Source organism: Anarrhichthys ocellatus, unplaced genomic scaffold (genome assembly GCF_004355925.1).
Source record: "Anarrhichthys ocellatus isolate YVR2014 unplaced genomic scaffold, GSC_Weel_1.0 scaffold24, whole genome shotgun sequence".
Classification (NCBI taxonomy): Eukaryota; Metazoa; Chordata; class Actinopteri; order Perciformes; family Anarhichadidae; genus Anarrhichthys; species Anarrhichthys ocellatus.
Window position 1 is genome coordinate 8,048,702 of NW_022280054.1, and position 12,674 is coordinate 8,061,375.

General features: G+C 44.6%; 1 protein-coding gene across 17 annotated transcripts in view; it reads right to left on the reverse strand.

Moving 5' to 3' along the window:
- gramd1bb (GRAM domain containing 1Bb) overlaps positions 1-12,674 on the reverse strand; it is a 103,472-nt gene that overhangs the window by 983 nt on the left and 89,815 nt on the right. For 10 of the 17 annotated variants that reach the window (XM_031860868.1, XM_031860870.1, XM_031860871.1 and 7 more), the window contains 17 exons: positions 12,584-12,604; positions 11,910-11,933; positions 6,263-6,347; positions 5,577-5,680; positions 5,321-5,416; positions 5,017-5,097; positions 4,795-4,910; positions 3,839-4,001; positions 3,475-3,667; positions 3,176-3,319; positions 2,939-3,057; positions 2,687-2,829; positions 2,425-2,528; positions 1,911-2,211; positions 1,584-1,595; positions 1,319-1,426; positions 735-855 (listed from right to left, as the gene is read on the reverse strand). In XM_031860868.1, the coding sequence (XP_031716728.1) occupies positions 735-855; positions 1,319-1,426; positions 1,584-1,595; positions 1,911-2,211; positions 2,425-2,528; positions 2,687-2,829; positions 2,939-3,057; positions 3,176-3,319; positions 3,475-3,667; positions 3,839-4,001; positions 4,795-4,910; positions 5,017-5,097; positions 5,321-5,416; positions 5,577-5,680; positions 6,263-6,347; positions 11,910-11,933; positions 12,584-12,604 (1,935 nt within the window). Of the gene's footprint in view, positions 1-734; positions 856-1,318; positions 1,427-1,583; positions 1,596-1,910; positions 2,212-2,424; positions 2,529-2,686; positions 2,830-2,938; positions 3,058-3,175; positions 3,320-3,474; positions 3,668-3,838; positions 4,002-4,794; positions 4,911-5,016; positions 5,098-5,320; positions 5,417-5,576; positions 5,681-6,262; positions 6,348-11,909; positions 11,934-12,583; positions 12,605-12,674 lie in introns of those variants that run through there. The other 7 variants (XM_031860875.1, XM_031860872.1, XM_031860877.1 and 4 more) reach the window with 4 other exon arrangements.

A 12,674-nucleotide genomic window follows, 5' to 3' on the forward strand; every position in this document is an offset into this window, starting at 1 on the left:
ATATATATATATATATATTATTATTGTTAGCTCTTGATGAGATACCTCCATCATTTGAAAACTCTGGCATCCTCAAGGAATAACTTCAAGGGGTTGCAAAAATGACTCTCATTCATGGCGCTATTTTGTTGTTTTTTATGATTCTTGAGGATAGCCAGAAGAGTGTACAAGCACAATGGACTTAAATGGTAGAAGAAAAAAAAAAATCAGCAACCTCAAACATGAACAGTAAATGTCTCTTTTTGCCATCTCAGAATCATTAGGCATTAGCTTCTTTCTAGACTCACTGTTTTGCATATACATTCCATTATATTGCACCAGTTCTCCACTGAATGTAGTGGCAATGGTCCAATAGACTAATATACCCACAACCTCCTGCACTAAGCTGAAGAGGTGTGATTCTTTTTTTCAATCTCTGCTGTTACTATGTGTAACAGCCTTTGTATGGCGTGAGATTCCACCATATATCCAGTAGTTCAGGTTTACTGGCTCACAGGCGCCCTCTCTCAGTGGTGGATGTAATGCCTTTTTCAGTGCCAAACCGGTCATACTGTATGCAGTATCATGAAATAGTGCAGTTAGCAAAAAGGCTAAAATAACCTGTATGACTGACCAGTAAATACAGTATGTTCTGTTTCTAGTAAAGCAGCCACTCTCTGGGAGTCGGTTTTGTTATTTAACATCACATCACAGTTCTGACATGATTTTGAAAATGCGTCTTTGTGTCCGAGTACCTGGTCTAGCAGCACAACCGACGACTTGATAATCTCCCTCCACTTCAGCAGCTCGGCATCATGGAAACGCTGCTGCGCCTCCAGGAGCTGGGCCCACTCCATCTGCGTCTGAGGCAGTTTACTGGGAAACACACATGCACACACACACACACACACACACATTAGCAACATCAGGGTGCAGCCACTCAAGCGTGACCTCCATTTGGAGGGACTTGCCAGAAAACAATTTGGTAAATTGTTTCAGTAGGCCCGGAGCTATTCAGGGGTAATTTTAGAAGCTCCGTGTTTTCCTGTCACACACGTCAACGGCCATATGGATTTACTTTAGTGTGTGTGTGTGTGTGTGTGTGTGTGTGTGTGTGTGTGTGTGCATGTCTGTAAATCTATGTGTTTAGTAGTGACTGCCTTTTGGGCAAACAGCCAAATAGACTACATTCAGTCTTATCTCTGCAGTGATAGATAACGTTTTCTTTGCATTCTAAAATGCCCAAACTATAAATCAACCAGATTTGATCTCTTTAATAAATTAGTTCTGTATTAATGACGGGTGCACTTTAGCTGTGTGTACACTAGTTTATGTGTACCTTTCATGAAGCCGCAGACCTTGCCAGGTTGTTAAGGATTGTGCGGAATACTCCAGCATCCACAGCTTGTAGAAGAGCATCATGTTGAGGAACACCAGCAGGACCAGGCTGAAGGAGGGCAAGAAGGAAGAGAAATGAGTCCTCCCCTTTGCATTGGGATTCATTCATGGTGCCTTTAGCTCGCCTGTACATGGCAATTACAATCTATGCTGGGAATACTTTTCAACATATTCATCTGGCTATGCTGGCTAATCACATTATGTACCTTAGACAGATCCTATGGATGGCAATGAGAGGAGAGGAGAGAGAGGTTACACTCAAGACACCAACAATGAGATATTAACAAGAAAACAAAAGTTTAACTGTAAATCAGACAAAAAAACGTACAGAGCTTACTGGATACAAAAAAAGAGATGAAATCATGAAACGTGACTCAGAGAGAACTCTCTGTTTTAACATATGTGAAATGAGCATGTGTTGAATGTATTTGCATCCCTGTGGCCAGACAAACAAGCATCCCAGGGATCGTGTGTGTGTGTGTGTGTGTGTGTGTGTGTGTGTGTGTGTGTGTGTTTTGAGATGAGTTGCGTACACAAAGCTGATGATGAGCAGCAATTTGGAGACGCTGTACAGAGCAAGGCCTCCTGGCAGGTGATGGTGTTCTGGACTCCGGTGTCTGGTTTGCGTGGAGCCGGCCACTTGTTTGATCCTCTGAATCACTTCCTCATCTGTCGGCGTGGTAACGGGGCTGAGCGCCTCGTCCAGATGCTGGCTGCGCATGTGGGGGAGTGGCCTCTTCTTCCGCCTCACCGTGGAGTTTTTCACCACCTTGGCCTTCGGAGACAGCTGGTGGGCCTCGGTCAGTAAGTCCTCCATCTTGGACAGCTCCAACTCTGAGAGGGAAAAAGACAGCGTGTTACACATTCATAGATGTTGAAAACATTTACAATACTACATCTTTGTGAAGTCTCCGTTTAGTTTGTTATCTTCATTCCTATCTTCTCTCTCTTTAATAATAGCTCAAAAATACTTCAAATATGTGATTCAAATTTCCACAAAAACACACAACAAAATATCAGAACAAACAAACAAACACTCAGGTTTACCTAGATGGCGGAAGTTCTCTTCTAGTCCGCTCCAGAAGTTTTTCTCTATGAAGCCTTTCACCAGCCCCCACGGCTGCTTCCTGTAGCGCAGCTCTGTCGATACCCTGAGAGGCAGACAGACACGCATTCACACACGTGGATAGACTCTTTCAATAAGGTATAAAACTGGAAACGTAAATATTAGATTGAGTAAAATCAAAAGGTTAAGCTGTTCACTAAGAATTGAACATAACGCGACGTCTCGTTCGAGCGTCCTACTCACCGTAACCGACATTTGTTCTTGGCCACCCTGGTGAGCATGTAGCGGTTGAGGGTGTAGAAGTAATCGTGGTAGGGCACGTCATGCGTGATGACCTCAGCGTCGATGATGTAACACTCACTTTCCTGGCTGGCTTTGTACAGAGTCTGATCAAAGAAAAGGAAACATGGTTTAATTGATTGTTATTCTGAAAGCTGTCTCAAACTCATGTATGAAAACTAAGCAACGTTTCTGCGATGCAAGGGTTGACCGTACCTGTGTCTCTGTGACTGTGGCCGTTTTGGGGGCCAGCGGGTTGGACAGCGAGATGGTGTACATGATCTCTCTCGTCTGGTTCCCAGCCTCCTCTTTCTTCCACGGGTGGTACACCACATCTAAACAGCAACGCGATGAGAGGGTAAATTAGCGATGCCTGCAGCGACCACCTTTTTTGGGTCTGCCTTTACTCCAGAGAGATCAGGGGTCGGGTGTAGAAGCATCGGAAACACTCACCTGAGAATCGCCTCTGTTCCATGAAGTCACTCATGAACTCCGACTCTGTGAAGAGGATCCCGTAGAGCTTGTCCACACTCAACTTGTAGATCTCATTGATGTGCTGCCTGCCATTCAGATCCTCATGAAAGGCCTGCACTTCACCTGTGTGTCCAAGATGAGATGGCAAATCAATTCAGAGGTGTCTTCACAAGTCTGTTTTCAAATCGTGTTACTAGCGTCATCATACTGTTATGAGAGGGGAAATCAGTAAAGAGTTTCCACTAGATTATGCAGTCATGTCTGTTCTGTGCAGTTACCCTCGTCGTGTGTTTCCGAGGAGTCACTGAGCTCAGTCGGGATGTCTTCGTTGTCATTGAAGTCCAGAGACGGTGAGGGGACAGGACCACCAGGCCCGCTGGTATCAATGTTCCTCTCTTCCACCAAAAGGGGCAGCGCAAGCAGCTCGCTGACCGGTAGGCAGTCTGCATACTCTTCTGCTGGGAGGTCAAACTGGAGAAAAGAAGAACGTGAGCATCAATCACATCAATAATGTTTCCCTGTAAAGGAAATGTCCTGTAGTTCTTCTGACCCATATAGGTGTTGCAGTCCATTCAACATGTATTAATGGATATATGTGTGTGTGTGTGTGTGTGTGTGTGTGTGTGTATGTGTGTAACTTACAGTGATGGGTGCGTCATGGTTGCCTGGGCTGGGCATGGTGCTGTTTGGAACCATCTTCTTATGCAGCGGAGGAGGGCTCCCCTCAGGCTTGGCGTCAGCGCTGCTCTTAGACAAGTTGTCATTGTTGATCTCATTCTCTTCGTTGGGAATCTCTTCACTGAACCTGAAGGTGACCAGAGACCAGCGAAAGGCGGGAACTTTGCTCAGTTATACTCATCTCATCTCACACTGTGAATGAGGTTCTTGTAAAACCTGTGTTAAGCAGGGTTTGGCTAACTTGTGGTAAAAACACAGTTGATATTAGGATGTTTGGACACACTTTTTTAACTAGTCTATACGTGTGAAGAACAAGTACAAATGATCTACACTTCCCTTTACTAATAGCTATGTCGACTTTTCTCTCTCGTTAACAAAGTCACAATCCCTTCAGGGCTATCTCCTTTGAAGCAAATCTTTCCTCACACTGAGTTCAGCCGGGTTCTGTCCAATCGCTCAGCTCACATACAGAGCCCACGTTTCCTCAAAGGCGAGTTGACGGTAAAACTTCAGACACTGTGAGTGCACTGTGTATACCAAATAGAGTCAAACCACGGCTCTCTGTTTATTTCACCTCGTGAACTCACTTTAGACATGAAGGGAAAACTGAAATGACGCAAGAGACGGAGCAGGGAAGGATCTTTAAAGCCTTCAGAAGAATGCAGTGTTTGATGTGCAGCTTTAACGTTAAAATAAAATGCTGTAAATTAGCAGAGAAGCTGAGAAGGATGTTAAATGTGTTTCTCAGTTGAGAGAGAGCTGGAGAGAGAGTGTGCATGCTTCTACGCAACTGTTGCTTCTTACAGCTCGTATTGGGCTCTCTTAACTCATTTGTAATTTAGGGCAATTAGGTACTCGACTGGAAGGTGTTTGTAATGTAGTAACCACGGTAACTGATGATGCAGCATCAATAGACTCACCCCATGGTGTTGAAGTCATCATCAGGGGGAACATAGTCCTCATCATCGCTCGTTAGGCCCAGCTCGTTGCCATAGCACTGATGAACAAAGTGCCACAGTTCTTTGGGGCACAGGGGCTGCAAGAGGCAACAACATATATCAGTGAGAAGAAGAAAAGTTATGAACATTGACTCTCTCCAATGTGAACAGAATCACAAACTAACAGATCTGATTTTTGCTCACCTTGTCCAGCAGCGCATTCTGCCACAGTCTGAACATCATCATGTAAGTCCTGTCCCTGGCTCCAAAGGAGCTGAAAAAGTGCTGTGAAACATATATTGTAATTATGTACGAGTGTGGTGAGCACGTGAATGGAATAACCCGTCTATTCCAGATTACTTTAATTCGTGGCAACGGTGTCGTGCATTAATATCGCGCCATCTGTTCTCCAGTATCCGCTGTTAACAGCCAAACTTTGTACCTCAAGGCTTCCCGACTGTCTCTTCAGATGATTACACTTAAAACATCATCGTTCTGTATTGTTTACCTTCTCGGTGTCCGTGCAGACCTGGATGGCATTGGGAATGAGGCGGGCAGTCTTCTCTTTTGTCATTGAGCAGATGTCCTTTAGCCGCACTGTCAGCTACACACACACACACACACACACACACACACACACACACACGGAAAAATGCACACAATTAGACATTCACACAGACACATTATAGTTCCAGGTGTGACCCAATACTGCCAGTATAAGAAGCATGGGAATGCACAGAGGTCCTGAGCGTTAACCGGCATACCAGCGTTTCCCAGCGGAAGATGTTGCTGTAGAAACAGATCCAGTTCTCGGAGAGGTAGAGTCGTCCCTGCAGGAGGATGTCCCGTTGAAGAGCACAGGAGTAGTCTGGAGCACAAAGACGCCACATGATCAGAAATTAATAAATAAAAGATACCACCACACTCTTACGTTTGATACAAAATGACATCAGAGAAACTACGCCACTAAGGCAGAAAATTGCTCAATAATAGATCAGATATTAGAACATGCTGATGTCCAATCAGATTAATTAGATCACAGTCACAAGGAAACCTCACTGCAGAGCATTTCAGCATTCCCCTTGTTTGTATATCTTGTTTATTAGCTGTGAAATCATCACGACCAACTCATGAAGCTCAACTCATGAACCATGAGCTCACTTTTACCCTAGAGTTGTATTATTCAAGGAATTTCAGACAATCACTGTATTCATTAGAGAGTTGGGAAAATCATGCAAGAGCTCATCAACAACACTTGTGATACTATTATTGTTGATGGCAGAGCAGCTTCGACCGCTGGAAAAGTTCATTACCAGATTAGAAGTTCCTCTAAAATAAGTAGAGGATGTGTTCAACATTTGGAATGGCCAAGTTGTTGTTTGTGTCTCCCCCTCCATCATTTTCTGATGACTAATAACTTAGTTGCATCCTAAGACAAGCGTCAACTTACCCACAATGAGTCTCTCTGTGTCAGGGAGCTGCTTGAAGAGTTTCCTAAAGTCCTCATTGCGCTGCTTGTATGTTGGGCTCAGCACCTGCAGTGACAGGCGGAGTCAGAAAAATAACCACCATACAAGCACGTATGCTTCTAAAACTCAAACACTCTTCATGCTCTCTGACTCTCGCTCACTCACAAGAGTAGTCTTCATCGCACAGACGCAGCCCCCCCCCCCACAAGTTAATCGTTTCCGTGAGCATGTGAGATGGCCTCGTAAAACCACCCACAGGTTTGATCGGGATGTCTGGTTTACTCTCTTCACACCATGGATTTCACTCTGTGGGTGGCTTTGATAGGCTCTGGAAATGGATGTGTAGTGAATGGCAAGCACAGGTATGTGGCCTGAACGGGCATCTTGCCGATACTCAATAACAAAAGCGCAATTCCAAAACATCAGCCCGCTGCAGATCATTCAATACACATGCTGCCACGACTATGAGCGTTTGCAATATGAGTCACATTCTCAGAATTGCATTATTGTGTCTGACAATGAGGCTTTTGTCGAATGACAAGGGGACAAGTGATGAAACCTCAAACTAAACTGTGCACAGCGGTTTGAATAACCTGGTCAGCACTGGGAAAAAAACCTCCTATTCAACATGATCACGCTTTTCTTAGCTTGGCTTCGGCCGACTTGATTGTTTTCAGAGAGAGCCTGTGATGAATAAAATCTCCAAATGTGTGCCAAACTGAGGGCTCTCTGTCTCCGTCTGTGCCAGATGCTTTCCTTCAACAGGAAAGCAGGAAACAATAGCTGCCAATATGGTAACAAGATGTATGCCGAGACAAAAGATAAACTCTCCTCTCTCTCTTTGAAAAAGAACATCTTGTTCACATTAAAAATCCAGACATGTGCCTTTCTTGCAAACCAAAGCATTTGAAATACTGAAACACTGTGAGCATCGGTTTCTACTTCAATTCGCCTTTGAGAAAAGTGTGGTGATGAGAAACACTCTGTAAACGTGTGAGGGACGTCTCTGAAAAACGCTTAATAGTTGATTGGAATGTAACTTAACTGTCTAAACGTAAACAACATCATGTTGATGTTTTATAAAACCGTCATCCGTGACCAAAAACAGCCAAACCACACCTACGCTGTTCACACATCAGGTCACACACGCAGTAACCTTGATGAACACTGCAAACAACAGGCCTCTATGAGCTCTGGGAGAATTCTAATAGCTATGAGTCATAACCAAACCAGTTGTTGTCTTTAGTAGTAAGGAAATACCGCAGAATGCTTACAGTAGCATACAATAAAAAGTGCTACAAAGCCTTATAACTGGCCCCTCACTTGTGACTTTACGTTGCCCAGAAAGAGCTCAATAAGTCTGTCGGTCAAATGCCAACATTTTTTTGAACTTTTCCACATCATTTTCTTCACTCATCTCCTTGTGGTTTTTCAGCTTCGGGCGGAGGTCAACTTACAGCAGGGATCTCCTCAGTGTCCCACTCAGGGTCCTGGAGGTCGGAGGCAGCCCAGCCCCACTCCCAACCCCACTCCCCTCTTGCTGGACCCTGCAGGAGCCACCCTGGCAACACCTCATCCAGCTCCAGCACGGCCTCCCAGTCTGACATCGTACAATCCTCATCCAATTCCATATTCACCGCCCCAGATCCGGTTTGGCGCCTGGATGGCAGCGTATTTTCCAAAACGGGGGCCCCAGTGGGCTCTTCTGACGTCGGAGGACTTGTCACTTGCAGTGGGCTTGGAAAATAAGAGCAGACAGAGCTCGAGATTCCAGGCGTTAGTTAGCAAGCTGCAGTATCCGCCCCCTGTTTTGGGTGCTGCTCCCTTTCAGTGTTGAGCGGTGGACACGGCACACTCCAGCCACATGATCCTTGTCTCTCTCTGTCGTTCTCTGGCTCTCTCTCTCTCTCTCTTCCTTTCACACACAGGGAGAGGAGTTACGGCCGTTGCCCTCTAGTAACCCCGGCCAACAAGTCTTTTATTATCATGCCAGTAGCTTTTTCCTTTTTTCCAGCTTACTCCTCCTGGTAAGTGTGTGAGCAGAGTGTGTGTGTACGGTGTGCTTTCCAGGTCTGAGTACCTTGTAATTACAGTTTTACGACCAGAAAAGAATGAAGCGACTTTGTTTGTATTAGCCCTCCTCTCCACCAAAGCAAAGATGTAGCTGGGAAGAAAGACGCTAAAAGGAAAGAAAACAGGACTGAATAAAAGAGAGAAATGAACGCTTCCAGTTGCTGAAGTATGCGTTGGGTCCGTCTTGCTGTCCGTCCAAGTGATTAAGTTACAGAGAACAGATGTGAGCATAACCTCCAGTTACCTCCGTCTGCAAAATAACACCATCAATCTTGACAGGGTCTGCACTGGTTTGTAGTCCAGAGCTCACATCGCAGGGTGAAGTGGCCTGACCGACGTACTTGTAAATATTTCTTTGTTTATACGTTTCATGTTAGGGTTAGGGTTATTTCATGATAGAATAGCTGCTGGAAACCAAACTAAAAGGGTATAAAAAGAACAGCTCGGTGCTGTTTTGATGGTATGAGGCGTCCCCCTCCTTTCTCCCCGCCTTGGTATTGGGGTCATTCATGTGCTTCTGATACTTGATCACCCTCTGTTACTCTTAGCAGGCACAAAAGATGCAGAGCTTGCAGTTCTTATTTTAGCAGCTCTTAAAAAACAATTGGTGTGCATGTCCTCCCACTATTCTTAACTAAACATATTTCAAGGGTCAAGAAGGTGGGAATTGTGATAGAGGTCCCAGCAGCAATAAATAAAAAAATAGATGTTACTCCAGCTTTTATTTCATTGACTTCTGCTGGATGAAGTCAATGTGTAGCCCACATATGAGCCGCTGGAATTCAGCCACGACTTCCCCCTTTCTTCTGCAGTTTATTTCCCAGGCCTCACTTTAACCAGTCACTGAGGAGATGCAGGAAAAATAATCTTCAGCAGTGGGCCTCTTGGAAAACAGTGCTGGTCATTCACGTGCAGCTCTTTAAAAAAACAGAAAGAAACCGCCTTCCCCCGGTTGAGAATGCCTTTACATCATGTGGATGACATTTCAGCAAAATAAGGGTGCATTACTTGTGCCGTCCGTGCTGATAGAAGTCCTCTATTTCCTGCTCACTCCGTTCATTTTCTCCAATAAATCAAGCAAAGAAAGAGGCCATTGTGACCGATGCAGCCGTCAGTGTTTAGGTGACGGCGTGAGGCTTGGGATGAGGTGGGACTGCAGATACGCAGTGTTTATGGATTCGGTTAACTATTAACAGTGTACAAACATTAGGAGATGGAAGAGACTGGCACTGTACAGCAGGGTGGGGTTTTAGTGCTGTGAGGGGGATGGGGGCTCGAGGTGAGTGAGTCTATCCTGTTAATAACACTCCCGTCCTATTAATGCGGTGGTTTTTCATTTGAAAGGCAAGGTACGTGGGCGTGTATCGATCTGAGTGAAGCAATGTGAAAGGCCTGACGTACCAATTCAATTCACTCACTGTCTAAAGCTCTAATCCCACAGTGCCACTGTTTGTCAAGTGTTTTCCCTCTTATTGCTAACTTCCTGTGGGTACGGTTGCCACAGCAAGCATTGCGACAAACTCGTGTAGATGCAAAGCGAATGAACAGGCGCTATCAGAGGGCTGTGGGAGAAAGATGGCCACTGTGCGTATCTCTAACAGGCTCAGATCTCACATCAGGACGGATGGGTTTTTGTAATCACTGTGGTTTCAGTGCCATGGGAGGTCATCATTGCCAAGTAGAGGTGCACACATACACACATGCACACGCCGTCCTACATGCAGGTGCATGATGGGTACAACACCCACACATAGTCTCAGCCAACTGATTTAAAAGGTACCGATAGGACACTCTATTGATTGAGCTTCAGTATTTATTGTGTGAGTAAGGATGCGTGTACGAGATGTCAGGAACGCAGCTACTGAGATTCACCACCGTGAATACATTGTGATGGTAAATTCACACTGCAAACTTCACACAGCAAAAATAATCACATCCGTCTGTACAAGACATAAGTCTTATGTTCAGCTTTTAGAGTGAAGTACTCTAAAGCTGACATGCTAGTTGGTATTTTTTCACTTGTTTTAAAGGTTAAGACTGGTGGTCATTTTTTCTTACTGTCAAGAACTCCCATTGAAAGACCAAAACCAATGATGCCTTGGTCCGTCTCTTAATCTTTCATCACACTCTATTAATGGAACCCAGCCATAAGCCCACTGGCTCCAACTGAAGACATTCATCTTTAGTACGCCACACATTCACTTTTATAAAGGATAAGTATTTTTCTAAAACAGCTGGGCACTGTAGTTCCGAGCAAATATTACTCTAAAAGATGCAAACAGTGTATTTGTTGGGGACTATTTTCAGCTGCGGATTAATACACAGGCTGCACTCCTGAGCATTTCCGGGAGCAGGTGGGGTATGTGGGATTGAGTCAAGATAAACTGCTGTGCCCATGCTCATGGTAATGAGGGTAATGTCTCACGGGGCAACAGTATGGCTCACTAGTTTTTTGGACACCATCAGAGATCCATGTCATGGAGGAATAAACTATTTCAGGTGTTTTACTACACACACAATACTTGTTAGCATGATGAACTCATTTCTGGTTTTGGTCTTTTCATGGGACTTATTGAACAAACATATGATATCACCAGATTTATCCGAGAAAAAATATATTTTGGGACTTAATGGTAGGCGATGTCAGTTGGGGGTATACAAAAGGGGGATTTGCAGTCTATTTTGATGACAAGAGCAGGTGGTCCTGGTACCTTGTACACTTGATGTATACTGTGCCGATTGCCAGCTGACAGCAAATATTTGCATCCGTTAGTCAGAGCAACGTCAACTCTAGCTTGTTACTTGTGATGCTCCTTTCTAGGTAGCGGGTCAGTAGGGGAAATGTGAGTGGCTCAAATTAGCTGGGTGCATTAGAGAAGTTCTTAAAGTGTCTGGACTCTTTTCATCTCAACAGCAGTTCTCCATTTTCCTTATCTGCAGGAAGGTCCCTGCATCTTCTGTTGATTGTCAAACCCGAGCCTAAATGTCCCCTGGTGTCCACGGTTATTTTTTTTTAGGACATGGACACAGAAACAGGAGTCGGGCAGGAGGGAAACATGCCACGACTTATAGCACCATGCTCCATTCCCCTGTTGCTCAAAGGCATTCAAAGCTCGTCCAGAGGCCCTTGTGACGGTTTGTTGATTCGTTTAGTACAGTGAGAAACTCAGTGGGCTTGTTACCACCTGTTGCGTACCAGAATTAGAAGTTTGAGTGGTGAAAGGCCTTTGATCACCATCTAAGGGATTGGTGAAACACAAATCCAGAACACATATTGTCAATGCAAATTTAGTGAGTAAGACCACTAGAAAAGAATCACTCTGTAATTGAAGTGCTTTAGTTGGACAATTATTTAATACGCGTCTATTTCAACATGTCAAATCACCTCCTCCGAGGTGTGGCTTTGCTATTAGGTGGTAACAACACTGATTGAAGTCAATGGAATGAGAGACAGGCAGGAGGGATGTCATCATTCCAGCGGTCTGACAACCAAGATACAGAGCGCGAGAGAAAGAAAGTTATTGAGGGTTGCACAAGAATACAAGTCATGCTTACTCTCAAGATGTGTTGTCTTTCATGCTGGGGAGAAAGGGGAAGAGTGTACACACAGGGAATAAATAAAAAAATAAAGCTAAGAAATAAATAAAACAACATAAAATGGGATAAAAGTCCAATAAACACACTTCAGGAGAAAGTGGGGTTTGACACTGAGTGGTGTTAAAGCCCAACACTCTCGTTCTTGCTCCCTCTGTGGGCTTAACTAACACAACAGGCAGCTTTTCAATGTAAAAGTTAGTTGAACATAATCATTAAGGGGTTGTTCAGCAACTCACCACATGGAAAAACAACTATGGAGCCAGAAATAGAGTGAGCACGCCATCTTGTGGTGCAAAATAAAACCGCAGCACCCTGGCTTTGTTGTCTATAAAGAAACTTTGGTAAAACTATGCTGTAGTCTTCACATTCCCTTGAGTCCCTGCATCAGAAAGAGCCACCTGTTGCTCTTTTAAGCCCATGCTATGAATCGTCGCCTGGAGGACCAGCAACCCACACTAATGATCTGGTGCTCCAGTAAACAAGGTCAAGGACGACAACTTTCATGTCGTAAGCAGCACCTGCCACTGAAAACTCAGTCATCAGCATGACGTGAACTCACACCAGCACACATATACACCCATAAAAGACTTCACATATGTTGATAATGTAAATAAAAACAAGGTCTGACTTACGTTGTACCAGCTTTGGCTCTTCTGTGGAGAGAAAGAAAGAGAAAGAGAGAGAGAGAGAGAGAGAGAGAGAGAGAGAGAGAGAGAGAGAGAG